Source organism: Callorhinus ursinus, unplaced genomic scaffold (genome assembly GCF_003265705.2).
Source record: "Callorhinus ursinus isolate GAN/ISIS: 27379988/994484 unplaced genomic scaffold, GSC_fseal_2.0 scaffold19, whole genome shotgun sequence".
Taxonomy (NCBI): domain Eukaryota; kingdom Metazoa; phylum Chordata; class Mammalia; order Carnivora; family Otariidae; genus Callorhinus; species Callorhinus ursinus.
Genome location: NW_027397081.1, coordinates 19,617,761 through 19,643,788, shown reverse-complemented (window position 1 = coordinate 19,643,788; position 26,028 = coordinate 19,617,761). Strand labels below are relative to the sequence as shown.

General features: G+C 39.1%; 1 protein-coding gene and 1 long non-coding RNA gene across 2 annotated transcripts; one reads left to right on the top strand and one right to left on the bottom strand.

Annotated features, from left to right (window-relative positions):
* Positions 1-7,321: 7,321 nt before the first annotated feature.
* LOC141374582 (uncharacterized) lies at positions 7,322-20,282 on the bottom strand. The gene is made up of 3 exons (XR_012381595.1): positions 20,249-20,282; positions 10,161-10,473; positions 7,322-7,527 (listed from the first exon to the last, which is right to left on the bottom strand). It is a non-coding gene; the product is annotated as an uncharacterized lncRNA (long non-coding RNA).
* Positions 20,283-24,932: 4,650 nt separating this feature from the next.
* OR6X1 (olfactory receptor family 6 subfamily X member 1) lies at positions 24,933-25,871 on the top strand. The gene is given in 1 exon segment (XM_025893549.2): positions 24,933-25,871. A coding segment is annotated over 1 exon segment (939 nt).
* Positions 25,872-26,028: the final 157 nt, after the last annotated feature.

Genomic DNA, 26,028 nt, shown 5'->3' with positions numbered 1-26,028 from the left:
TACAGATTATACAAACAATTAATTTTTCTAAATAGTTGAACGATCTTAGAAAAATAGGCAGATCTCATAGAACAAAATAGAGGCAAAAATGCATGAAAGATGTTAAATTCAATAGTAGTAAGGGAAAAGTGAGTATCTATGTCTTCATCCATTTGGGCTGCTATAGCAGAATACCACAGACTTAAAAAAAAAAAAAAAACATTTCTTTCTCACAGTTCTGAAGGACATAAAGTCTAAGATCAAGGTGCCATCAGATTCACTGCCTGATGAGAACTCACTTCCTGGTTCATAAACAGCAGTCTTCTTGCTGTGTCCTCACATGGCACAAGGAGTAAGGAAACTCTCTGGGGTCTCCTTTACAAGGGCACTAATCCCATTCATAAGGACTCCACCCTCATGACCTAACCACCTCCCAAAGTTCTCATCTCCTAGTACCATCACATTGGGGGTTAGGATTTCAACATATGGATGCAGGGGTAGGAATAAACCTTCAGTCTATAGCTACCTAAGATCAGACAAATTCACTCAAGAGGTATATTACCTATAGAAACACTGCACAAAACATGGGCAAGAAAATGGATACAATACTTTTCATTATAACATGAGTTATAATTTTGAAAAATTAAAAATATCTGTTCAGCAGGAATCAAGTGAATCAACTCTAGTTTATACCTACATGAAATATTATGCAATAGTTAACAAGAATGAATTCAAATTGTTATGTGTCAACTTGGACAAATCTAAAAAGCAAATTACTGAGTAGAAAAAGGCTAGGTATAAAATAATGGTTGTACTAAAATATCATTTATTTACATTTTAAACACATAAAACAACACTGTATATTATTTATGGATACTTAAATATCTACAAAAAATGTAAAAACATGTATGGGATCAATACCCTTCAACTTTGGGGAAGTTGAAATCAATACCCTTCAAACTTGGGGAAGTAGTTCCTCTAGCAGGAGAAGCAGGAAGAGAAAAGAGTGGTGTTTTAGCATTACCTGCAATGTTCTTTTTTTTTTTAAGATTTTATTTATTTATTCATGAGAGACAGAGCGAGAGAGAGAGAGAGGCAGAGGGAGAAGCAGGCTCCCAAGGAGCAGGGAACCCAATCCCAGGACTCTGGGATCATGACCTGAGCCGAAGGCAGACACTTAACCATCTGAGCCACCCAGGCGCCCTGCAATGTTCTTTTTAATAGAAACGTATCTAAAGCAAATAAAGTAAAAATTAACATCTCATATATATATATATTATATATAATTAGCAGTGTATATATATATGTCTCTGTATTATTTTCTGTGCACTCTGAATGCCTAAACCACTTTATAACTAATTTTTTATTTATTTATTTTTTAAAATATTTTATTTATTTGACAGAGAGAGAGAGAGACAGTGAGAGAGGGAACACAAGCAGGAGGAGTGGGAGAGGGAGAAGCAGGCTTCCCACCGAGCAGGGAGCCCAATGCGGGGCTCGATCCCAGGACCTGGGATCATGACCTGAGCAAAAGGCAGACGCTTAACGACTCAGCCACCCAGGTGCCCCTATGACTAATTTTTTAAAGAAGAACAAAATTAATGAGTGTAAAAATTGCCAATTTTTTTTTTACAAGAACACTTATGAACAGGTATTTGAACATATAAATATATGTACTGCCATAAAAAAAATAAAAAGTTAATCAGGGTTTCAGAATATAGTCCAGAAACCAGCCCAAGTGTTGACTGGATTGTAAATTCTGTAGGAACCAAAATTTTAACTGTTTTCTTTTCCCTGAATTACCAGCACCTAAACAGAGACTAGCACATATTAACATCTTAAAAATGTAAAACTTCTGCATGATAAAAGAAAGTATAATCAAAGTCAAAATACAAATGATAGAGTAGGGAAAATATTTGCAACATTCATAATGGGAAATGGTTAATATCACTAATATTTTGAAGACATCTACAAATTAATTACGTATAAAGGACAACCTAATAGGAAAAAAATGTCCTAGATACATGAACCAGCAAGTCACAAAAAGAGAACTTGCAAATTGCCAACAAACATATGAAAAGATAGGCACTTTAATTATTAATTAGGGAGATATCAATTGAAACAATAACTTCTCTGCATATCTAATTGGCAAAAATTTCAAAAGACGGTTAACATCCAGAATTGGCACTGGTACAGGGAAACTGACACATTTACAAACAGTGCATAAAAATGTAAATGCAACAGAGAGCAACGCCGTAAAATATGCATATAAATTTCCCCCAAATCATTGTCTGACTCCTAAAATGTTCAAGAAACCCAGAGAAAAGCAACATCTGGAAGGTTAAGAAACTGAAATTTCAGTTCCTGCTCGGGACAAAGGAGAGGAAGCTTGGAGCTTGAATTCTATCAATTTAGAAGGATTGGTAAACAACTTGGGAGTTTCCACTGAAATTGCTGAGGACTAAAAGCTGTGGCTCAAGACTAAGGAGTTATTCTAAAAATAAAGGGAAAACCAAAACCAGCCTTTAAAAAGTATAAAAACAAATCTCCACTGGTTCAAAGCGATTGACCAATAATTTGTCTTCCTGAATATAAATGCTCTTCCGAGAAAGATTATAGAACCCAGAGTCTCTATAAATTATCATTCTCTAGTCCCCAGTATATATGGCAACAATACAAGCAAAACTCTCTAAATTTGTGAAACATGTGACCTGTAATCAAAAGAAAAATTAGTCAATAGAAACTGATGCATAGATGACCTAAACACTGAAGTTCAGCAATAGCTTTAAAACAGATACTAAAAATATATTTTAACTTAAAGAAAAATATGGTCATAATCAGTGAACAGATGGGGAAATCTCTGCAGAAAAATGAGAATATTCAAAAGAAAAAAATGGAACTCCAGAATTGAAGCAAAATGTCTGGAATGAAAAAGCCATTGGATGGGCTTAATGGTAGAATGGAATGGTAAAATAAAGGATCAGTGACCTCAAAGGCAGATCAGTAAAAATTATTCTATTTCATGAAATAGAATTTTTCTAACAAAAAACAGTACAGAATTTCAGTGACCTCTGGAATGTGTAAGAATTATCCCAGTTCTATTTGAATTCCAGTAGAGATGGGTATTCATTATAAATATGCCAAACTATTTTGAGTTGTTAAAATTTGTCTAAATAACTGCATTGCTAAATCTGACATTTTTATTCCATAAGATATGATGGATCAAAAATATTTTCAAAGGGAATTTCAGTTATTCTGTAAATAATGAGAAAGTAAAAAGAAGTGCATTAAAGAAAAGAGACACCTGCCTGCAAGCCCCACTTCTCTTTCCCAGTCCCTCTTTTCTCTTAAATTTTAGGGCGCCTGGGTGGCTCAGTTGGTTAAGCGACTGCCTTCGGCTCAGGTCATGATCCCGGAGTCCCGGGATCGAGTCCCGCATCGGGTTCCTTGCTCAGCGAGGAGCCTGCTTCTCCCTCTGACCCTCCCCCCTCTCATGTACTCTCTCTCTCTCATTCTTGCTCTCTCAAATAAACAAATAAATCTTGAAAAGAAAAAAAAAATTTTTGGCCATTAAATCATTGCATGACTTGCTTTGTGATTATAAAAATTAACGTGGGAGGGACGCCTGGGTGGCTCAGTCGTTAAGCTTCTGCTTTCGGCTCAGGTCATGATCCCAGCGTCCTGGGATCAAGTCCCACATCAGGCTCTTGCTCAGTGAGGAGCCTCCTTCTCCCTCTCCCTCTGCGGCTCCCCCTGCTTGTGCTCTCTCTCTCTCTCTGACAAATAAATAAACAAAGATCTTTAAAAAAAATTAATGTGAGATTTGTCTACTTCAGAATGATAAAGTGTTTTGGGTGGGGGGAGGTAGAGGATAGAGGAATTTAAGGTCATTGCTACCTAAAAACTAACATCTTTGATGGTGCCCTGCTATTGATGTCCTTTCCTTCCATTCCAGTCCCTCCCTCCAATTCTTTTCCTTCTCCAATATATTTCCTTTGAACTTGACTACAGTCTAAAGTTAGTGCAAACACACTCAATTAAATATAAACATAAGGGACCCTTGATAAAACTATGTGGTCATTAAAATATTTATTCTGCCCAAGGCCTCATATCTTAATTCCATAAACTTCTTGGGTCCATCACCTTTCTCATAAGAGCCCTAGTGTCCTCTCATTCTTTCCTAATAGCTGCCTATAGTACACATTGGAAGAAATGTTTATGTTTTAAGTAAAAAATGCTCTTCCAAAATGATTGCTTGTTCAACTATATTTCCTGGGAAATTCAACCCAGTCACATCTTGTATGATCTCTTAAAGGAAGACGTGAAGATGTAGGTTTGAAGAAATCAGGCCTCCAGAACCCCATCACCCACAGAGTCTGCAACTGCAAGACAAGCTGGACAAGCTTGGCTAAGGCGGGCTTGCCTGCAGCTGTTGGAGAACTATTCCCAGGAGTTTCTAGGGTTGAAGCTTCTTCCTGCCAAGTTCTCAGGATGTGACTCCTCTCCTGCCAGAACGCAAAGTCATCTGAAATCTCTCCCACCAGTTTTCACTCCTCTCTACTTTCCCCAAACCAGCTACTCTTCCCCTTATGCAATTTTGTGTTTCCTTTCTCTTAATGGTTTTGCAAATTTTCAAAGCAAGGCTGACTTTCCCCCCCTTTTTTTCAACTTTTTTCTAAGTGTAAATTAATGCATTGTCATCATAAACATAATTGTAAAATTGAAAAGGCATATAACAGCACCTTACCTCTCTTACCCAAAGACGACTAATTTTAATTTCTTTACTGAGTGATTCCTTTTGGGTTCAAATCCACTGGAAAATATAACATCAAGAAGTGGGGCGGGGGGAGGCGCCTGGGTGGCTCAGTCGTTAAGCGTCTGCCTTTGGCTCAGGTCAGAGCCCCGCATCTGGCTCCCTGCCAGCAGCCCGGGAAGCCTGCTTTTCCCTCTCCCACTCCCCCTGCTTGTGTTCCCTCTCTTGCTGTGTCTCTGTCAAATAAATAAATAAAATCTTCTAAAAAAAAAGAGAGAGAGAGAACTGTGTGTGTCAATTAGACAGCCAATAACAACTTTGTATCCAGCTGTAGAGCCCTATAGGGAGGCACTGCAATCAAAAGTATGAGAGCTATTGTAGAGGGGGTTCTGGAAAGTTCCAGAAAAACCAGTGTGCTCTCCAGGTTTATCCACTAAATCACTGTGCAACAGTGACTGAAATCACTTTCTTTCCCTGAGGTCAGGTTCTTTATTTGTATAATAAAGGGGCTAGACTTGATAACTCTAGGTTTACTTCTACCGGGTATTTGTTATTTTTTTGTTGTGCTACCCCAATTTGCATTTGACTTTCCTGTGCATTTGTGTTTTGTGATTATTTGTATCTGTGTTCCTCCAATTAGTAAATTAATCTTGATGGGGACAAGGTCACCCCAAAATATGCCACCTTAGGCATATCATTTTGAGTTAAAGTTACATAAGAAACAGCCAATGCAAAAAGAACACTCTCATCGTCCTTTGTCTCCCTGAACGCAGGAAATAAATCTCCCGTGTGAAAGGAACCCTCCCTGTACCAGGAGGAAGAGAGACATCCTTATCACCAAGACAGAATTTAGGGCCAGGAAGGTTGTATAAACAAACCTTGTTACTTTATTTGCTAGCCCAAGACCAAACTTCTTCTTTGTCTTGTAAATTCCTCACAAATGTATTGTTTCTTTGCCTAAAAGATATAAAAGCTTATTTATTATTTTGGTCTCATATTTCTATGCACTTCCATACATATGATTTAAATTTGTTTTTCTCCTGGGATACCCAGATGGCTCAGTCAGCTAAGCATCCAACTCTTGATTTTGGCTCAGGTCATTATCTCAGGGTCCTAAGATTGAACCCTGTGTTGGGCTCCACGCTGGGCATGGAGCCTCCTTAAGATTCCCTCTGCCCCTTCCTGCTCACACACTCTCTCTTTCTCTCTCTCTCAAAAAAAAAAAAAATTTTTTTTTTTGTTTTTCTCCTGTTAATCTGTTTCATGTCAATTTAATTATTAAACCAGCCAAAGAACCTAAGAAGGAAGAAAGAAAAACTTCCCACTCATAGTCTTATTCTTTGCATCTGCCCAAATACAGTGTTGGAGAAAAAACAAAAACAAACAAACAAAAAAAACCCCAAAACCAAAACGAAGATGTTTACCCCCATGACAGCAAACGAAGACTGAATTACAGTTTTAGCCTACCCCAGAAATGTGACCTTTTTAAAAGTCCCTCTGAAATTTATGGGCCCTAGTGAAGTAATCTGCATGATAAAAACCCTGCTGTTTCCTTCCTCAGGGAAAGAAGATGTCCCAGACTGAAACAATCCTTTCTCTTTTTTTGCTGATAACTTCTTGCTCCACCTTCTTTCATATAAAAACCCTCCATTTTGTACAACTCAGAGCTTCTCTCTACTTGCTAGATGGGGTGCTCCCTGAATCATGAATTGCTTAATAAAGATCTTTAAATTTGCTTGATTGAATTTTGATTAACAGTGGTGTATAGCATCTAATAGGTGCTCAATAAAGGTAGGAAGGATGGAAGTGAGAAGACTCAAGAATACTGAAGATAGTTTTTGATGAGGGAGCAGAAGGCTAACTAAGGACAGGCAGAAGCTGACACCCCACAAACCTCCTCCATGGGATATATGTGACATTCCTCAGGCATTCCTGGCTGCCCTAAAGGAAAAACAAATAGTTAATTTACAGAGATCACAATCCTTGCAAGACACGAGTCTCCCTCAGTTTACAAAAGTCTTAGCAATTTATAAGAACAAAGCATTTCTATGAATGGCCTTGCTTCCAGAAGGAAACGTAGATACAATTAAGTGTCTTTATAATCTGCAGTCCATTGACAGATACTTGAAGCGGGCAAAGTGCAATGTTCCTCCAGGCGGCTCCAACTATCTTACTACTAATGCTTTACTAAAGGGAAAAACAAACTTAACCTGACAATGGCCAGGCCTCTGGTATCCTGTAGGTCCTCTTTAGCATGTGAGAGTTCTTTTGTGAAACCTCCCTTTTCCTTACCTCCCCTAAACCCGTAGTGTATAGTCAGCCACCGCTCACAACTCTGGAACAGCAGCTCTTTCTGCCCTTGGGTCCTGCCTCCGTGCTTTAATAAACCACCATTTTGCACCAAAGACGTCTCAAGAATTCTTTCTTGTCGACTCCGACTCCACCCCACCGAACCTTACTTATATTCCAAAACCACATCATGTGTGTGTATAAAGAATTGTTATATCCACAGAATGTCATTACATATCTTTACATAACAACACTGCAAAGACTAGGAGCAAGGTGGTTTTATTAGAGAGTCAGTAATTTATAGGAATTGCTCAAAGTTTCATTTATTTTAGGAACTAGAACCACACAGGATGACCTTGTTTGTTTTCTTGGGGGTCTGGGGATGGTTTGTCTCAGCACAAGATGGTGGTGGTGATGGTGTCACTGATGTCACTCTTAACCATGAGGGTACCATGCACCATCACCCCTAATTGAACAGGGAAGGCAGTGGTTTCATTCCCACAGCCCTGGAAAACAATAAAATAGAAAAGGGTTAAATGAGCCAGAACAAGTGTACGAGGCAGATTTTTCCTGTAAAGATATAACAAGGAAGATTTTCAGGAAAGACAGATTTCCCAGGTCATTCTAACTTCTTTTTCCTTTGCTTGAAAAAAAGCTGAACGTAAGAGGCTGAATTTTTCTGTCATGTAAATCGTTTTGCTCCCACCGTTCATTTGTTTGCAAATTAACAAATTAAATGTCAAGATTATAATGTGAAGCATTCTGTGGAGTAGTGCAAAGGGCTGTCCCTTTGGGGCGGGGAGGGACCTGGGGAGAAGAACCTGGGGACAACTGGGGGCGCAGAGGACTTGTCCCTGCTGTGGGAAGAATTTTTCCTTACACTTACATACACTTCTACCTCCACACGTCCTCCACGTCCCCCCTGCAGGGTCTGGCCTTTCTTTTTATCTTATCTTAGTCTTCATTTTCTTGGGACGACTCTGAGGGCTTAGCTTGAGCTAACTCCGTGTGCCCTCTAGAAATCAAGCATGTGCTGTTCTATCTTGAGGCCTGGAAGGGATAGTCGGGTCAGTGGTTTATTTGCCTGAAAATATTTGGAAGGAATGTGAGAGGGACTTAGGATGTTGTAGAGCAGATGTTTGTTCAACCAAAAAATGGTTGTTTTTAGTGACCATTTCCATGGCCCTGTGTCTGTCCAGGATTGCAACCACACAAAACACTTGGCTTAGAAGATCTTTATGCCTATTTAAACAGTCATGAGGATTAATATACCAATAGTGTACTTGGGAAATCTGTGAAGAAAGTGAATATTGAATAGGGCCTTTAAATACGTCGTAGACTTCATGTCAGGGTAAGGTAGGGCTTGACAAAGAGGAAGGTGAACATTTCAAGCAGGGGGTATACAGTGCACCAAAGCTAAATGACGAAGCAAAGAGAAACGTTACAGGTCTAGTAAAACTGACGTTGATTGTGGTTAAACATTGGCTTTGAAGCTAATAAAAGTAAAGAAATTTACCTGCTGGGTGTTGGTGCTCTAGGAAGTGAGGGATGAAGCCCACCATACTGGCTTATCTAACAGCAATATGGCATCAGAAATAGTGAAGCCAGGAGTGGTTCCTCAAAAATTTCCCCCCAATTTTTAAAACTATTTGAAATTCCTGTTCCCATCACTCTTTGGATCCCAGATTCACCTTGCACTGTCATCAACTCCCCTTGCCTGTTTTCCTTAGCTCACTGAACATCCTCATTGATATATTTGCAAAGAATAACTTTCAGTGTTACCCTACCCATTTGGATGTTTGAATTTAAAGGGGGACTATAGAAGACTCAGATAATTACTCTTCCATGGTGATTTTCAGGTAGATAACGGGGTAGATGATTTTGGACAGGTGACCACCTTGCTATGGCTAAACTTCTATCATCTAGTCTGACTTCCTGTAAGGTAATCCCTGGGTAACTCTACAATAGAAAACAGTGGTATCCTCAACCATTATAGGTTTATGGATTCTAATTCCTATCATTTACACTGTTTGACCAAGACTACCTGTGCACAAACTTATAGCACAAGCAAATTCAAACCACAAGAAATGATGATTCAATACAAAAATGCAAAGATGGGGGTGCCTGGGTGGCTCAGTCAGTTAAGCATCAGTCTTCAGCTCAGGTCATGATCTCAGGGTCCTGGGATCAAGCCCCGGGTCAGGCTCCCTGTTCCTCAGGGAGTCTGCTTCTCCCTCTGTCCTTCACTCCACTCATGCTCTCTCTTATTCTCTCTCTCTCTCAAATAAATAAATAAAATCTTTTTAAAAAAATGTAGAGATCATTTGTTCCTAATGTTTACATATCAAAGAATCACACTAGATTTCTCTTATAAAAGTATTCACTTAGGGCCTTGTTTACCTCACAAAGTTGTTGGGAGATTAACTAGAGTTATATAACGTGGAAAATGGGAAATTAAAAGCACTGTAAGGGGCACCTGGCTGGCTCATTCAGTGGAGCATGTGACTGTTGATCTTGGGGTTGTGAGTCCGAGCCCCACACTGGGTGTGAAGATTGCTTAAAAATAAAATCTTCTTTTAAAAAAGCAGTGTATAAATGTTATGAATGTTTTGTCTGCTTTATATAGATTACTGTGATTCTAAGCTATTTTACTACATAGGTGCTAGTTCGTATTTATTTTATTTACTTTTTCTGCCAGACCCCAGGGGATAGTAGTGATTTGTGGTTATTTATTTACAGCAGAAAGGATAGGGTGAGAAGAATGTGAAGTTGTCAATTAACATATTTTTTGAAAGAATCACAGCTAGAACAAAATAAAATTTCAGAGGCCCCCAAGAGATGAAGATAGACCATAACAGAGCATCTGAGGCAGATAATACTCAGGACCCAAGCAGGTAGGCATGTAGCTTCCATGTAGATAACCAACCAGGAGGAAAGGTTCCAGCCACCAGGATGGTGCTGGAGCAAGACTCCAAGTCTGGGAAGGGGTCTAGGAAAAGCCCAGTTATTACAGATTTAACTTTGGGTTGATGGAAGGTTGGGGAATGAAGAAAAAGTCTGGACCTCAGGATCCAGACAAAAGCTCAGTCTTCAGAGCTTACTGAGACTGGAAACAAACCACTCGATCTTAGGAGCTTACCTTCTGCTGCAGGTCAGTTTTGGTCTTTGATCATGGGAATGAAATGAAGAATGGCATCTGAAGAGGATTATCTAGCTATGGCAAAGAGGTATGCAGAAGCTAGGAATATATTTGGACCCAACACTTCCTTCTACGTCATAGCACCACTTTGTGGTTCCTTTTGTACTTTTATAAATGTTTCCTCCTCTTCCGGAAATGTTATTTCTCTCAAACTCAATCTCTGAAACCATATTTCTTGGGTTGAAAGCTGTCATTTACTACCTATATGGCCTTGGTCAAGTTACTTGATCATTCTGGGTCCCGGTTTCATCATCTATAAAATAGAAATAATAATAGTCCTGTTACTGCACAGGGTTGTTGTAAAGACGACAAAGACTCAATACTCATAAGAGCACTTAGAATAGTACCTGGCACAGAGTTAAGCACTGTGCAAATATTTGCCTTGATTATTATTATCTTTATTTTTTATTTTATTTTTTTATAATTTAAAAAATATTCTTCATCTTTTTTTTTTTTTTTTAAGAGAGAGAAAGCATGCATGTGTGCACATAGGTCGGTAGGGGCAGAGGGTGAGAAAGAATCTTAAGTGGGGTCTACACCCAGTGTGGAGCCTGATATGGGACTCAATCTCAGGACCTTGAGATCATGACCTGAGCCAAAATCAAGAGTCGGATACTTAACCAACCGACTGAGCCACACAGGCACCCCCTTCATCTTTTTTACTTTGAGAAATTCATACTTCCTTCTGACTTGAGTCAACCACAGATTTCATACTTGAATTTGTAATCTCAGCTGATGCTTTCAAAAACAGAAAACTGACACATCAGAATAATGTTCTAAATCTGTAAATGTGGTGATAACCTGATATGACTTGTAAAATTTCCTAACACTCTTCTGAATTTATATACTATTTCTCATTTTTGTACCTAGTAATTTTTTTCAAAACCCAGAAATTTCAACAGCCATTCTGAGGCACCTCAGTTTTGAAACAAAAGGTGGCTTTTCATGTTCTGAGAGCCACGAAGAACCAAGATTGTTTTTCCAAATTAAAAAAAAATTTTTTTTTGATGATGGCTGCCCACTCAGAGAATACCCTAACATAAACCCTTTTCCTGGTAGCTGATGGTTTAATATTTTTAATGTTTGTGATAATGGACCCAGACTTATGGTAGCTAAAGCATATACACTGGGGAGGCCATCTTTAAGAAAAAAAAACACTAATTGAAAATACAGATTAGGTGTAAAATCAATATGTATCTTATTTTATTTTATTTTTTTATTATTTTTTTAATGTAAGATTGTCCTGATTCTTTTTTTTTTAGATTTTATTTATTTATTTGTTAGAGAGAGCATAGGCGAGAGAGAGTGAACGAGAGCACAAGCAGGGGGAGCTGCAGGCAGAGGAAGAAGCAGGCTCCCTGCTAAGCATGGAGCCCGATGCAGGACTTGATCCCAGGACCCTGGGATCATAACCTGAGCTGAAGGCAGCCACTTAACCGACTGAGCCACCTAGGCGTCCCATTAATATGTATTTTAAATGTATTTTAAATTGCAATTGTAAAAAGCAACGAAATACTATAAATATCACACAATCCAGAAAATAACACAATATTTTATTTGCTGATGCTTCCTTACTAGTGGAAGTTCCTGGTTTTTTAGTTTATTAAAGTAAATATTAAACTATTTTTAGCATGTCTTTGATCATACAATAATGATTTTGTAATATCATTTTCTGTAGAGAAAATGTAAAGTTAATTTAGATGTTCTCTAACATGGTTAACTGAAGTATTTTATTTTTATTTTTTTAATAATTTTTTATTGTTATGTTAATCACCATACATTACATCATTAGTTTTTGATTGAAGTGTTTTAATTTATGTTAAAGAAGTCACTTTTAGCTTCACAATAATTATTTCTAATAGATAAATGTATACAGTTTTGTCAAATTTATGATAAACCTCTATAGTGCATTTGTTTATGTGCATTACAGAGTATACACCTGACAGTAGAGAATTGCTGCTTGAGTAGGTATTAATGAAACTGTTTGCTTACAGTTTCATATGACCAATAATAGGAAGAATCTTTCACAGACTCACTTCTTGTTCTGTGCACTTCTGGTTCTGAACATTTTAAATCTTGTTTCTCCTCCATTACCACTGTTGGGGATATATAATTAAAAACAAAATCTTCCAACCCAGAAAACCTCTCCACAAAGATAGTAGAGAACGAAAATACTTTTATTATTAAATCAGCATTAAACCAGAATGTGATGCATATCCCAGGTAATCCACTGAGATCTTGCAAAGACAGAAAGAAATCTCAACCTTTTATATAACCAAGCAAACACAATCCATTACATACATACTCTCAAGATAAATAATAACTAGTCCTCAAGTAAAAGGACTTGACAGCACAATCTGTAACACAGAGTTTATCTTAGATTTATCCAGTAATTGGAGTGACATCTGTGTTAGGTAATTGGCTTTACCCAGAGGAAGAACAATCTTCTTATATCTTTTTAAAAAAAAATTTTTTTAAAGATTTTATTTATTTAATTGACAGAGAGAGAGAGACAGAGAGAGAGGGAACACAAGCAGGGGGAGTGGGAGAGGGAGAAGCAGGCTTCCCGCCGAGCAGGGAGCCCGATGCGGGGCTCGATCCCAGGACCCTGGGATCATGACCTGAGCCGAAGGCAGTCGCTTGACCAACTGAGCCACTCCGGTGCCCCTTCTTATATCTTTTTGACAGGAGATAGTTTTGTAACTTGAAGTAAGGTACCCAAGAAAGTTAGGCAGCTACCCTCCCACAGAAACTGTGAATAGAGTACTATTACCCTTGTTGTTTACATTTCAAAGAGATGGTTCTCAGGTCGTTGAGAAAGACATTTCTGAGTCCTAAAGCTGACAAGAGGCTTATTTAGCTTCTAAAAAATTTATACACATTTCAAAGAGACAAAGAAAGAAATTATAATTCAACATTTTCTAAAGTAAATGCTCCATAAAAGGGAGAAGAGAGAAGTCCATTCCCTTATTTTCAACAGGGAGAATTAAGCCTCTTGTTTTTTATTTTTTATTTATTCCTACACCACATATTCTGGTGCTTGCTAGAAAAATCTCTAGTCCTGTTCTTTCGGGTCATGACGTCCAAGTGACTCAGCCTGGTGGATATTCCCAGAAACAATTCCTACAGCCATTTGTTTCCCTTGTAACAAAGTTCTTCATTTAACCCTGGCCTTCTCATTCCCAGAGCAAACAAGCACCCTGGGACAGGGGCAAGATCACTGGATCACGAGAGTGGACAAGCATGGCTTGCCCTGTATTGGGAACATCGCTGTCTCCTCTAAAATTGTCCCATGATAAGCCAACCCGACCTACCAGATTTCTCACATATGGTGATTTTTTTTCCCCTCAGAGTTTACAGAGTGCTTCTCTGTAATTCACTTCATTCAGGGACCATCTCAACTTCCAAATATATTTATAAATATTCCAATTTTGAATGGGCTTTGAACTGTTTCCCATTATAGCTCCCAGACCTGAAACACATCAAGATATATGATCTAACAATCTGATTTAAATTTCCAAATATTATAAGACGGATGAAAAGTTTGCTGAATATTATATGGCAAAAGGTTGGTGTAATCCAAATATATAGATGAGTTCAGTAGGGTGTTATTATATTATTCCACACGTGGACCTAAAGAATTCTCATTTAAACAAGATGTTTAACTGAATATACTTTAGTTGTTCTTGGGGCTGACCAGCTTCACACAAAAGAAAAGAATAAGTTATGAAAAACTGAGATCTTCCCTTCAGGAATAAAAGACAAGGGGAAGGGGGAAGAAGGAGACAGAGAAGACAAGAATGTGTAGTCATAAAAGGCAGGAGAAAAGAGAGTTCCAAAAAGGAGGTGTCAGTGGTATTGAATATTACACAAGTTTTAGGGAAAAAAAAATGCACTAAGAAAATCCTTTCAGATTTGAAAGATAATTTAAAAATGTAAGAATGATCTTAGGTATATAAATTCAGTAAATTATGAAGTGGAAACTAAAGATGGGCAAAGAAACAGAGGTGAAATTATATATTATTTAAGAAGTTTTGCGGGGCACTTGGGTGGCTCAGTCATTAAGTGTCTGCCTTTGGCTCAGGTCATGATCTCAGGGTCCTGAGATCAAGCCGTGCATCGGGCTCTCTGCTCAGCAGAGAGCCTGCTTCTCCCTCTCCCACCCCCCTGCTTCTCCCTCTCCCACTCCCCCTGCTTGTGTTCCCTCTCTCGCTGTGTCTCTCTCTGTCAAATAAATAAAATCTTTAAAACAAATTTTTTTTTTGCAATAAAATAAGCCCAAGACAGCTAGGCAGTCAAAATTTTGTTTTGTTTCACTTTAAAACATAGGAAGGAAGAAGAAAAGAGTCAATTTGATGAGGGAAAGGAGGCGCAGTAGCCAAAGAAAGTAGAATATTGGACGAAGGATGCTCTGAGAGATGACAAGAAAAAAATATCAATAATATTAACAATAATAACTGCACACATATCAGATATGTGATTCATCTTTTAGCTCTGCTAGAGAAAAATCTTCCTTATCTAAGATCAGCCTCTGTTCCCCTACTCATGCTCCCTTCCTTGCTTTTGAATTATCTCATGTCTCTTCAATTATGAATAAATCATCTGTTGGGTATCACTGCACTTTCAAATTTCCATTCCATCATTTTGGAAGAATCCAATAAACAACAATGACAAAGTAATCCTACTAGACCAACCTTCCAACCACAAACACATAAGAAAAAGTAGACAATGGGCGCCTGGGTGGCTCAGTTGGTTAAGCGACTGCCTTCGGCTCAGGTCATGATCCTGGAGTCCCGGGATCGAGTCCCACATCGGGCTCCCTGCTCAGCAGGGAGTCTGCTTCTCCCTCTGACCCTCTTCCCTCTCGTGCTCTCTATCTTTCATTCTCTCTCTCTCAAATAAATAAATAAAACCTTAAAAAAAAAAAGAAAAAGTAGACAAAATATATGAAACAACTATTTTCAGGCACTGGACAAGGAGTCAAGGATGGAGATCCGAGAAAGAAGGGAAACAAATTAGTTGAACTCTAAAATAGCCAGGGCTCTCTATCTGGAGGTGTCTGTTAGACAACACTGGAGGGCAAACCCAAGCTAGGCACAGCAAGTCGAGGGACAGAGTTCAGAGTTCAAGGAGACTAAAGCAACTGAGGGGCAGAATACAAAAAGGAAAAATCTCCAGAAATCTGCAAAGGAGTGTGTTCTAGTTTATAACTGAAAATAATAAGCTGTACATGCATGCACAGGTTGAGACTCCACAAGCCCAGGCAAAGAACAACTATGAGAGAAAAAACAACTACTGGGGAGGTGAATGCTGAGCTACAGAGCTTGCAAAGAGTTAGATGTTTGAGATCCAAGCAACCAGAATGGATGGACCTCATTGACCACCCAGTGCCTTAGAAACCATATGTCCTAGCAGCAGAGAAAAATTAGCTCTAAAATGAAGTCTATTCCACTGTGACCCAACAAAGCTTCAAAAGAAAATCTTGAAATAATCAAGTAAATTTACAAATAAATTTTGTAAATTATTTTGACAGCTTTTTTGTAAATTAGCTTGACAGCTTGTCAGTACCAACTACAATACTCTTTTTTTTTAAGATTTTTTTTATTTATTTATTTGACAGAGAGAGACAGTGAGAGCAGGAACACAAGCAGGGCGAGTGGGAGAGGGAGAAGCAGGCCTCCCGCCAAGCAGGGAGCCTGATGTGGGACTCGATCCCAGGACCCTGGGATCATGACCCGAGCCGAAGGCAGACGCCCAACTACTGAGCCACCCAGGCGCCCCATCAACTACAATACTCTTTAAAGAAAGAAAACAAGACACAGAATTCAACAACATTTATAATGTCCAACATCCAATCAAAACTTACTAGACAAAAATAAAAAGGAAATGTGATCCAAAATGAAAAGGAGTATCAGTCAATAGCAACACACCCAGAAATAACAGAGATGATAGAATTACCAGGCAGAGAATTTGAAATAGCTATGGTAATATGTTGTAAGATTCTTTTTTTAAAAGTGAACATAATGAGGAAAAAATGGAAGGTTAAAAAATAAGTAAATGTAACTGAAGAGCATATAGAGCTGAAGTGAAAATTTTACTGGATGTGTTCAATAGCTGTTTAGACTTCACAATAAAATAATTTGAAGACAAAGTATAAAAGCTATCCAAACTCCATGTCATGGGGGAATAAAAACTAAAAACAAACTAAATAGAACTTCAGTGGCTTTTGGAACACCACCCAACAATCTAATGTATGTATAATTGGAGAAAAAAAAAGGGGGTGAGGGCAGAAAAAATATTTGAAGAAAACATTTCAAAGACATAATGACAAAAATTTTTGAAAATTGGATGGAAAATGTAAATTTACAGGTTCACAAAGCTTTATAAATACCAAGCAAGACAAACAAAACAGAATTACACCTACATGTCATAATTAAATTTCCAAAAATCAACAATAAAAATTGTTAGGACAATCAGAAATTAAAATATTCACCATACTCACCCACACATCACAACACATGTTATATAAGTATGGAAATATACATAATACATTGCTTATGTTTCATGAGAACCATGCGAGTCAGAGGACAATGGGACAATATCTTTAAACTGCTTGGGGTTGGGGGGGTGGAGTGGAATAAACTACCTAGAATTCTTTATGCAGTAAATATATCCTTCAGAATGAAGGGCATGTAAATAAATTTCACACAAACAAAAACAAAGAAATTTTTGCTACAAGACCTTTACTGCAAGTAATGTTAAAAGGGTGGCTCAGTTGGTTAAGTGACTGCCTTTGGCTCAGGTCATGATCCCGGGTCCTGGGATTGAGCCCTGCATTGGGCTTCCTGCTCAGCGGAGGGCCTGCTTCTCCCTCTGTCTCTCTTCCCTGCTTGTGCTCTCCTGCTCACTCTCTGTCAAATAAATAAATAAATTCTTAAAAGAAAAAAAAATTAACTCAAAGGGGACACCTGGGTGGCTCAGTTATCTGCCTTTGACTTAGTCATGATCCCAGGGTCCTGGGATAGAGCCACACTTTGGGCTCCCTTCTCAGCAGGGAGTCTGCTTCTCCCTCTCCCTCTGCTGCTCCCCCTGCTTGTGCTCTCTCACTCTCTCACTCAAATAAATAAAATCTTTTTTTTAAAGATTTTATTTATTTATTTGAGAGGGAAAGAGAGTGAGAGAAAGCACGAGAGCAGCAGAGGGAGAAGCAGACTCCCTGCGGAGCAGGGAGCCTGATGTGGAGCTTGATCCAGGGACCCTGGGATCATGATCTGAGCTGAAGGTGGATGCTTAACCAACTGAGCCACCCAGGCACCCCATAAATAAAATCTTTTAAAAAAATTAAAAATGGATCATACAGTTCAACATCTAAAAGAAAACATAGAAAAATCTTTGCAATCTTGGGGTATGCAAAGATTTCTTAGGATGCAAAAAAAAAAAACATAAGAAAAAAACAAATTAGATTTCAAAAATTTAAAACTTTTGTGAATCAAAATATATTATTAAAAAATGATCAGGGTGCCTCAGTGGTTCAGTCGGTTAAGTGCCCAACTCTTGATCTTAGCTCAGGTCTTGATCTCAGGGTCATAAGTTTGAGCCCCATGTTGGGCTCCACACTGGGCATGGAGCCTACTTTAAAAAAAATTATTAGGGTGCCTGGGTAGCTCAGTCTGTTAAGTATCTGCCTTCAGCTCAGGTCATGATCCCAGGATCCTGGGATCAAGCCCTGCATCAGGCTACTTGCTCAGCAGGGAGCCTACTTCTCCCTCTCCTGTTCCCCTGCTTGTGCTCTCTCTCTCTCAGTCTCTCTGTCAAATAAATAAATAAAATCTTAAAAAAAAAATTATTACTAAGCCACAAACTGGGAAAAAATATTCTCAATTTTTTTATCTCACAAAGGACTCATATCTAGAATAAAGAACTTTTGTGACAACAAAAGGAAAATTAATCTAACTTTTAGTGAATAAAATATTTTAATAAAAAATATTTTAAATAATTCTTCACAAAGAATAAATATATGAAGTCAATAAGCATATGAAAATTCGCTAAATATCACGAGTCATCACAGAAATGCAAATTAAATTAACAATGAGAAAACGCTATTTACCCCTACAATAATGTCTTTTTTTAATTGATAGTAACAAATATTGGTAAAATGTAGAGCAACTAGAACTTTTGTATGTCTGGTTGATGGGACAGCAAAATGGTGAAATCTCACTGGAGAACAATTTGGCTCTTTCTTAAAAAATTAAACATATACTTATCTCATCTAAGAAAATTCAGCTAACATTTATTCATCTAAAATAAAAACATATGCTCACCAAAAGATTCCTGCATGAGTATTCAGCACAGCTTTATTCATATAATTAAAACTGAAACAACTCAAGAACTTATCAACCACTAAGTGAATAAACAAGGTGTGGTATGTTCATGGAATATGGAATGTGTAAGGAAGGAAAACTTTCCCTCTCTTCCTTTCTAGTTTCTTTGGCTGGTCTAATAATTAAATTGACATTAGACAGATTAAGAGGAGAAAAAAACAAAAATATTTTTTAGAAAAAAATAATTTTAATTTTGTATGTACAGCAGCTCATAGAAATACGAGACTCAAAAAAGTGACCACACCAGGCAGCATTTTTATCTGTTAGACAAAGAAACAATAGATTTGTGAGGAATTGACAAGACAGAATTTTGGACTTGGGGAGGTAAATTGGTAAAGTAACAACGATTGTTTTTATAGCTTTCATGGCCCTAAATTCTCCATCTCTGGTGATAAGGATGTCTCTCTTCCTCCTGGTTCAGGGAGGGTATACCTCACATGGGAGACTTATTTCCTGCTTTCAGGGAGACAACGGAAGTTCAGAGGGTCCTTCCTGCACTAGCTGTGTCTTAAGTAACTTTAATTTTAAATAATCGATTTGCCAAAGTGTTATATTTTGAGGCAGCCTGCCCTGAACCTTATCAAATACTACTCAGCAATCAGAAGGAATGAATGAACTTTTTATATTTGACAATAGGGTTGAATCTCAAAAATTCTTTGCTAAATGAAAGCATCCAGACACAAAAAAGTATACAGATCGTATGATTTCACTCATATAAAGTCATACAGAAGTGAAGACTAATCTACAGGCATAGAAATGAGATCAGTGGTTGTTGGAGTGGGAGGGAAGGTGTTGAGGAAGACTAACTGAAAGTGGGCACAAAGGAATTTTTTGGAGTGCTGAGAACCTTCGAAATCTTAATTGAAGTGGTGGTTCCATGGGTATACACATCTGTCAAAACCCGCTGAACTGTATGCTAAAAATGACTGCATTTTATTCTATGTGAGTTATACCTCATTAAACTTTTTTTAAAATTACAACTCTAACTCTATTTTCTCGTTTTGCAGAGTGTCCCCCAACAATGAGTTATGCTTGCTATATCCATCAACTCTCTGTTGACGCTCAAGAGTTCAAAACCCCATCTTTTCACTTATCACCCTAAGATAGTTCACCAAAAAAGTCGTACAATTCTATGCCATTCACTCTTGCATTTCTGTATACCTGGCCACTTGTCACATTATTAATCAAATTTCCTACCCTTGATTCAACTTAGTTCAATAGAGGATCCCATTTAATTATTAAGAAACCACTGATTTTTCTTCTTGCAGAAACTGTGAAATTCAAGATCTAAAACCTACAAAATCATGGATTCTCTGATTTTGATTAATTATCTCAGGAGTGGAGGGATGACTGGTCCCAATTAGAATTTAGAAAACGGCCAGTGCCCCACCTTGACTTATGAATAAAGTTTTAGCGAGACTTTGTTTTCTCCTGGGAGTCTCTGGAGCACATCCATGGAGACTGATGTCCCAGAGGAAGCTAAGAAAGTGCCCCACTAACAAACTGCTATTCTGAGAGAAGAAATCTTGACCTAGTGTGAACTGACCTATTAATCAGTTTCCACACAATTCTCTTAAATACCGAAGCAATCTTGCTATTTCCTGAAAGCTTTATGAATGGAATTCAGCAATGCGTAACAACACTTACCTTAAATTTTAGAAAGAGATTCATTTTCCTGGTGCAAAAAAGGAAATTTTCTGTTTCAGTTCTGTGCCTTTATATGAACCTCTCCTTTCCTTTCAGGCGGCTCTTATTGGATAATGACACGCCTCCGCCTCCGGACCAGAAGTGTTTCCCTGGGAATCATTAGTGCTGTCAGTATTGCTTTGCTAAGAGAGAGCAAAGAATACTATTCTGGGTTAAGTGTTGCTCTTCTGTAGAATGAATAGATATGGCTAGCCTTGATGCCTTGAACCCTTGAAATAAATTCCAATTAATGCATCTCCGTCTCATATAGAAAAGTCATAAGTATGACTGGACTTGGACAAGCAAGCAGTCTTAATTCACCGCATTTTACCCACAACCATCAATCCTTGGGATGAATTTCAAACTGGCTGTCTTTATTTGCATTTCGGTTTTGCACAGTCCCCCAAATAGTGATTCTTGATGCATGTCCCTTTGTGGAATTTATAGAGTATAATCCGGGTGCCTCTGCTGGAAGGTGGTACACTATTGGGCATCTTCAAATTTACTACATGATCAAAGTCTTGAAAAATTGAAATTGACCCCAGCAACACTTCAGAAAAACAAAATGACTAAGCAAACAAACAAAAGATGAGGCTTGGGACATATTGCCCTAAGCCCAGATTGGGAAAAGATATATGTTAATATCTTTGTACTTCTTTCTTCTTTTGAGACAATGAAAAGTTTCAGAAAAATGAAGGATGCTTGTCAAACCATTGAGCATCAAGTGGGTTAAGAAAGCTCTCTGTACTCTGGGCAGTCCGGAGATCTGGGATAATAACCAGAACACAGTAGAAACACAAAGCCCTGATTAGGGAAAGATGGAGCAGAAAGGTTTGCATGCAGCAAAATTTACATAAAAGCTGGAAGCAGCCGTGGACTTGGAGACAAATTATTTAGCAAACAGTCCCTGTTATGTCTCTAGCATTTGAAATATAACAGTAGCCTTTTATAAACATATGCATGTATCAGTCTATATAAACTCATAGGTAACTGGGGACACAGTATCAACAAAATATCCATTTATATAATCCTTCAGAAAAAAATCTCTTTTGAGGACTTATTTTATGCCAAGCCCATGCTTCGGCCCCACAGATATTATTGCTGCCCTCGCGACCTTAGAGTTTGTGGAGGAAGCCAAACAAACTGTAAATTCAATGTTGTAAGCGTTCAGATATGGAAATGCGCAGGGGGTCGGGCGGAGGGGGGTGGGGCGTGGGGACGAGGAAGGTAGGAGTAGCACTGGAACTAGCCTGGAGATGAGAAGTCAGGAAAGGCTTTCCGTGACAGGCTCCTCGGCTGGGGTCTAGAAGTCAGACTGGATTTAGCCAAATGTGGAAGAGATTGGGGGAGGGGATTCTAGGCCAAGTTAACAGCACGCGAAGTGATTAGGTGATGAGAGAGAAGATGGCACCTTCAGGGAACCAGAGCAGGGGTCAGCAAACTGTTGCTGTAACGGGCTGGCCTGATCATGAGTATTTTAGGCTTTGGGGGTCCTATACTCTCTGCTATAACTCTGAACTCTTTTTTTTTTTTTAAGATTTTATTTATTTATTTGACAGAGATAGGGAGAACAGGAACACAAGCAGCGGGAGTGGGAGAGGGAGAGCGGGCTTCCCGCCCAGGAGGGAGCCCAATATGGGACTCGATCCCAGGACCCTGGGATCATGACCTGAGCCGAAGGCAGACGCTTAACGACTGAGCCACCCAGGCGCCCTGTAACTCTCAACTCTGCCATTGTAGCACCAAAGCATCCACAGGCAATACGTAAACAAATTAGTGTGGTTCCAGGGAAATCTTATTTACAGATAGTTAGCCAAACTCTAAACTTGGGTAACTCAATGAGCACAGAGCATAGAATGGGGAAGGAAAATGGAAGAGCAGGCAGGAAGATTGGGTGAGGTAAGACCAGATCATCAATGCCTTGAATGTCACACCAAGGAGTCTGGGTGCTACCCTTAAGGTTCTGAGGAGCGACATGGTCAGAATTGTGTTTGAAAAGGACCACTCTAGTTACAGTTTGAAACATGTGTAAGAAAGAGTATGACATAGGGAGTTCAGTTAGGAGGCTGTCTTGATCCCGATGAAAGATAATGGCATGAACAAAAATAGCCTCGAAGAGACCGAAGGAACAGATTGGAAGGTAAGGAGGTAACATGAACAGGACGACTCCTGATTGCTACGGGGAAATGAGGAGGAATGCCATATGACTCTATACGTCATGACTTCTCCAAAGGAAAAGAAAGAGTCTAGACTATATAGTTAAATCTGGTAAGCATGTCAACTGCAATGTTTAATCCAGTAATCCAGTACTTTAACTCTATCCCCTTAGCTTCCTAGGGTTGCTTTCCTGTCTTTATCTGAATATTGCTTTCACCTGCTAACTCACACCATCTGCCCTTCCTCGAAATCTCACAAAACTTCACGTGGGCTCATACCCCAATCTAGTCGGCGGTCCAGACAGCTACCGCCTGGTTCCTGCCCCTTCTCTTTTGCTCTGCATCCCTCCTGCGGGTCACTGCTCTTGCCAGGCACGCCCACTTCTGCTGCTACCATTTCTGCGGACACCATTGCTGCAGCTCCTGGGTCCTCGTGGTGCCAAAGCCAAGTCATGGTCCTTACAAAAGTACGCAGAGTCGGTATCTCCTCGTCTATGCCTTGCTTTGTCACCTGGATACATAGCAGTGCACCTGGGTACATAGCAGTGCTATCTGTGACCAGAATCTCAAAGGAGCCCATTCAGTTATCACCAGCAGCCCCTTCCTCCATGAAGCATAGATAAATGTGTACGTGTGTTGGGGAGGAAGGTGACACCATATTTTCCACACATACACATATGCACAAATTTGCCCCATGTTTGCAAACTCCCTGACTCAAGAGTCTCTCCTCCAAAAGTCTCATGAACCCATCATGTACACTGACTTCTAGGAGGCCTGTCCCACCTGTTAGTTTATCAGAAGTGCCTAGACTGACCCAACTCCCAGCTCCAGCTGAATTCTCTGCTTTAGTTCTATTTCACAAACTTCAGGCCTTGTCTGGAATGCATTTTCCCTCCCTACCCCACTCTCTTTTCCTATTGAATGCCTCTAGACTCAGCTTAGGCATCTTCTTCTCTGGAAAACTTTCTCTAACCACCACCCAGGCTGGGTAAGGGGTCTTTCTGGGTGTTCCCAAAACAATCTGTGCACAAATCTACACTATCACTCGCTGGGTTTCTCCCTATTTAAATGATAAGCTCCTTAGTCCTCTAAGAGGACTTGGAACATAGGAAGCTCTCAACAAATGCTTATGGAATATATAGGTCTAGTTCTCCAAATTGTGGAACGTTTATCCCTTAGAAATTTTGTATTAAGCAGGAGAGACTGCCACTCCCTTCTGAGTAGGGAATGAAGATAAATCTATATCTACCCTATTTTGAGGGACAAGGCCCATGGCCAGTTATACTGACCATTAGTACAAATTCAAATACTTCTCTGTCTCTTATAGTCTCATGGGAAATAACTGAAGCTTTTGACTTAATAGGCAAAAAATAATAATCCTTTCCTAGTCTAAAAAAGAGGTGGGAGGAAATGGAAGCATTTTTCTCCTCTACGCTCTCAGAGAATTCTTGTTCTCTGATATGGGGATAGAATGAAGCCACAAATCAACGAACTTTCCCATACTTTGAAAATGGAGCAGTTCATTTCACAGCAATTTACCTTACCCACTGCAAAGAAGAACCGTGTGGAAGAATATCCTCAGTAAGATAGGAAGTCGTGTTACTCTTTTCCAGTGAATTTTAAGAGAGTTGAAAGTTCTCAACCTATGAATTTGCATATACAAATAGGAATGCTTTGCTTGGTATGGAAAGATACTTAGTCACAAAGGGAGGTTTTGGTAGGGATGTACTTTCCAGGATCCAATTTGTTATCTCAAGCATTTGCTAGACTTTTTACTTTTTTAGTTTCATGTCTATGGATCTTTATCCAGTATACAGTGATTAGGTACATCTGTATATTAGGCCCTAATTCAGCTGGTCTTGGCATTTTAAATTAAAGCTTAGTACATTTTCCTACTTGCTTAGCAATTTTATTCATTTCGTTTGAATGTTTTTTAGTCTCCTTTGTTATGAGTCTGAATTAGAATTTGGAAGTGGATTCTTGAGAAAAACATCTGTTCCATTATCTAAGTTAGTATTTCACCGCTAATATATAACAGCAATGATTTTTAGTTGTATAAATACACCCAGAGAGATGTGGGGGGGGGGTTGTAAAATCAGCTTTCTTAAACATATTTGTAATATAAATCAAGAATTTCTTTTAGAACAGAAAAGGGGAGTGTGGATTATTTCTTATGAACCCACAGCTCAGTTTATGCAGACATACCATTGTATATACTTTAAAAAAAATCATATGGATTTTTGACAGTTAAACCCTGTCACCAAGTGTACTTTCGAAGTCCATTAAAAGATGGTTTAGCTGGCAAAAGGACAAGCCCAATCCTGAGTAACGAAGGAGTGTTGAGGGTGTATATGTGTATGCGAAGGAGGGGGAGTGTCCTGAAGGACCTTATATAGACCCAGAATCCTTTTTTTGTGTCCAACCTGTATTTGAGCATGAGATTTGAAGAAGCTACTTTCCTTGCTTGTCTTTCAAGAGTTTCAAGGGACATGAGAAATGGCACGACAATCACAGAGCTCATCCTCTTAGGCTTTCCTGATATCCAAGGACTACAGATCCCTCTCTTTATAGTCATCTTTTTCGTCTACATATTAACCCTTGCAGGCAAGGGGCTCATAATTGCCATTGTCTGGGCAGAGCCCAAGCTTCAAATACCAATGTACTTCTTCCTCTGCACCTTGTCCTTCTTAGAGATCTAAGGGATGACCACAGTCATCCCCAAACTGTTGGAAACTTTTGTGGTGACAAGAACAGCTATCTGCAACCTCTGCTGCCTACCGCAGGCTTTCTTCCACTTTTTCCTGGGCACCACTGAGTTCTTTATCCTCACCATCACATCTTTTGACCATTACCTGGCCATCTGAAAGCCCCTTCGCTACCCCACCATTATGACCAGCAACCTCTGCCTGCAACTTGCCCTCGGTTCCTGGGTGGTAGGCTTTACCGTTGTCTTTGGTCAGATGCTGCTGCTCATCCAGGTGCCATTCTGTGGCAACAATGTCATCAATCATTTCTACTGTGATGTTGGTCCCATTTTGAAAGCAGCCTGTGCAGACACAAGCATGCTGGAGCTCCTGGGTCTTTTGGCGACCGTCCTGGTGATCCTAGGGTCACTCCTCTTCACAATGATTTCTTATCTTTATATCTTGTCCACGATCCTACAGATTCTTTCAGCCACTGGCCAACAGAAGACTCTCTCTCCCTGTGCCTCTCACCTGACAGTAGTCTCCCTGCTCTATGGTGCTGTTTTGTTCATGTACCTGAGACCCACAACACACTCTTCCTTTAAGATTAATAAGGTGGTGTCCGTGCTAAATACTATCCTCACACCTCTTCTGAATCCCTTCATTTATACAATTAGAAACAAGAAGGTGAAAGCAGCCCTAAGGAACACAATGGCTTGTCCAAAGACTCATCATCCACAGTAAAACATGCAACACATCAAAATGAACTTAAGGCAGATACAAAAATTAAATGTGAAAGAGGACTGTGGAGAAGGTAAAGATGTAAAAGCAAACTATGATGGTTAAAGTCTCCTATAAGAATTTGTTATGTATAGGGGCGCCTGCGTGGCTCAGTCGGTTA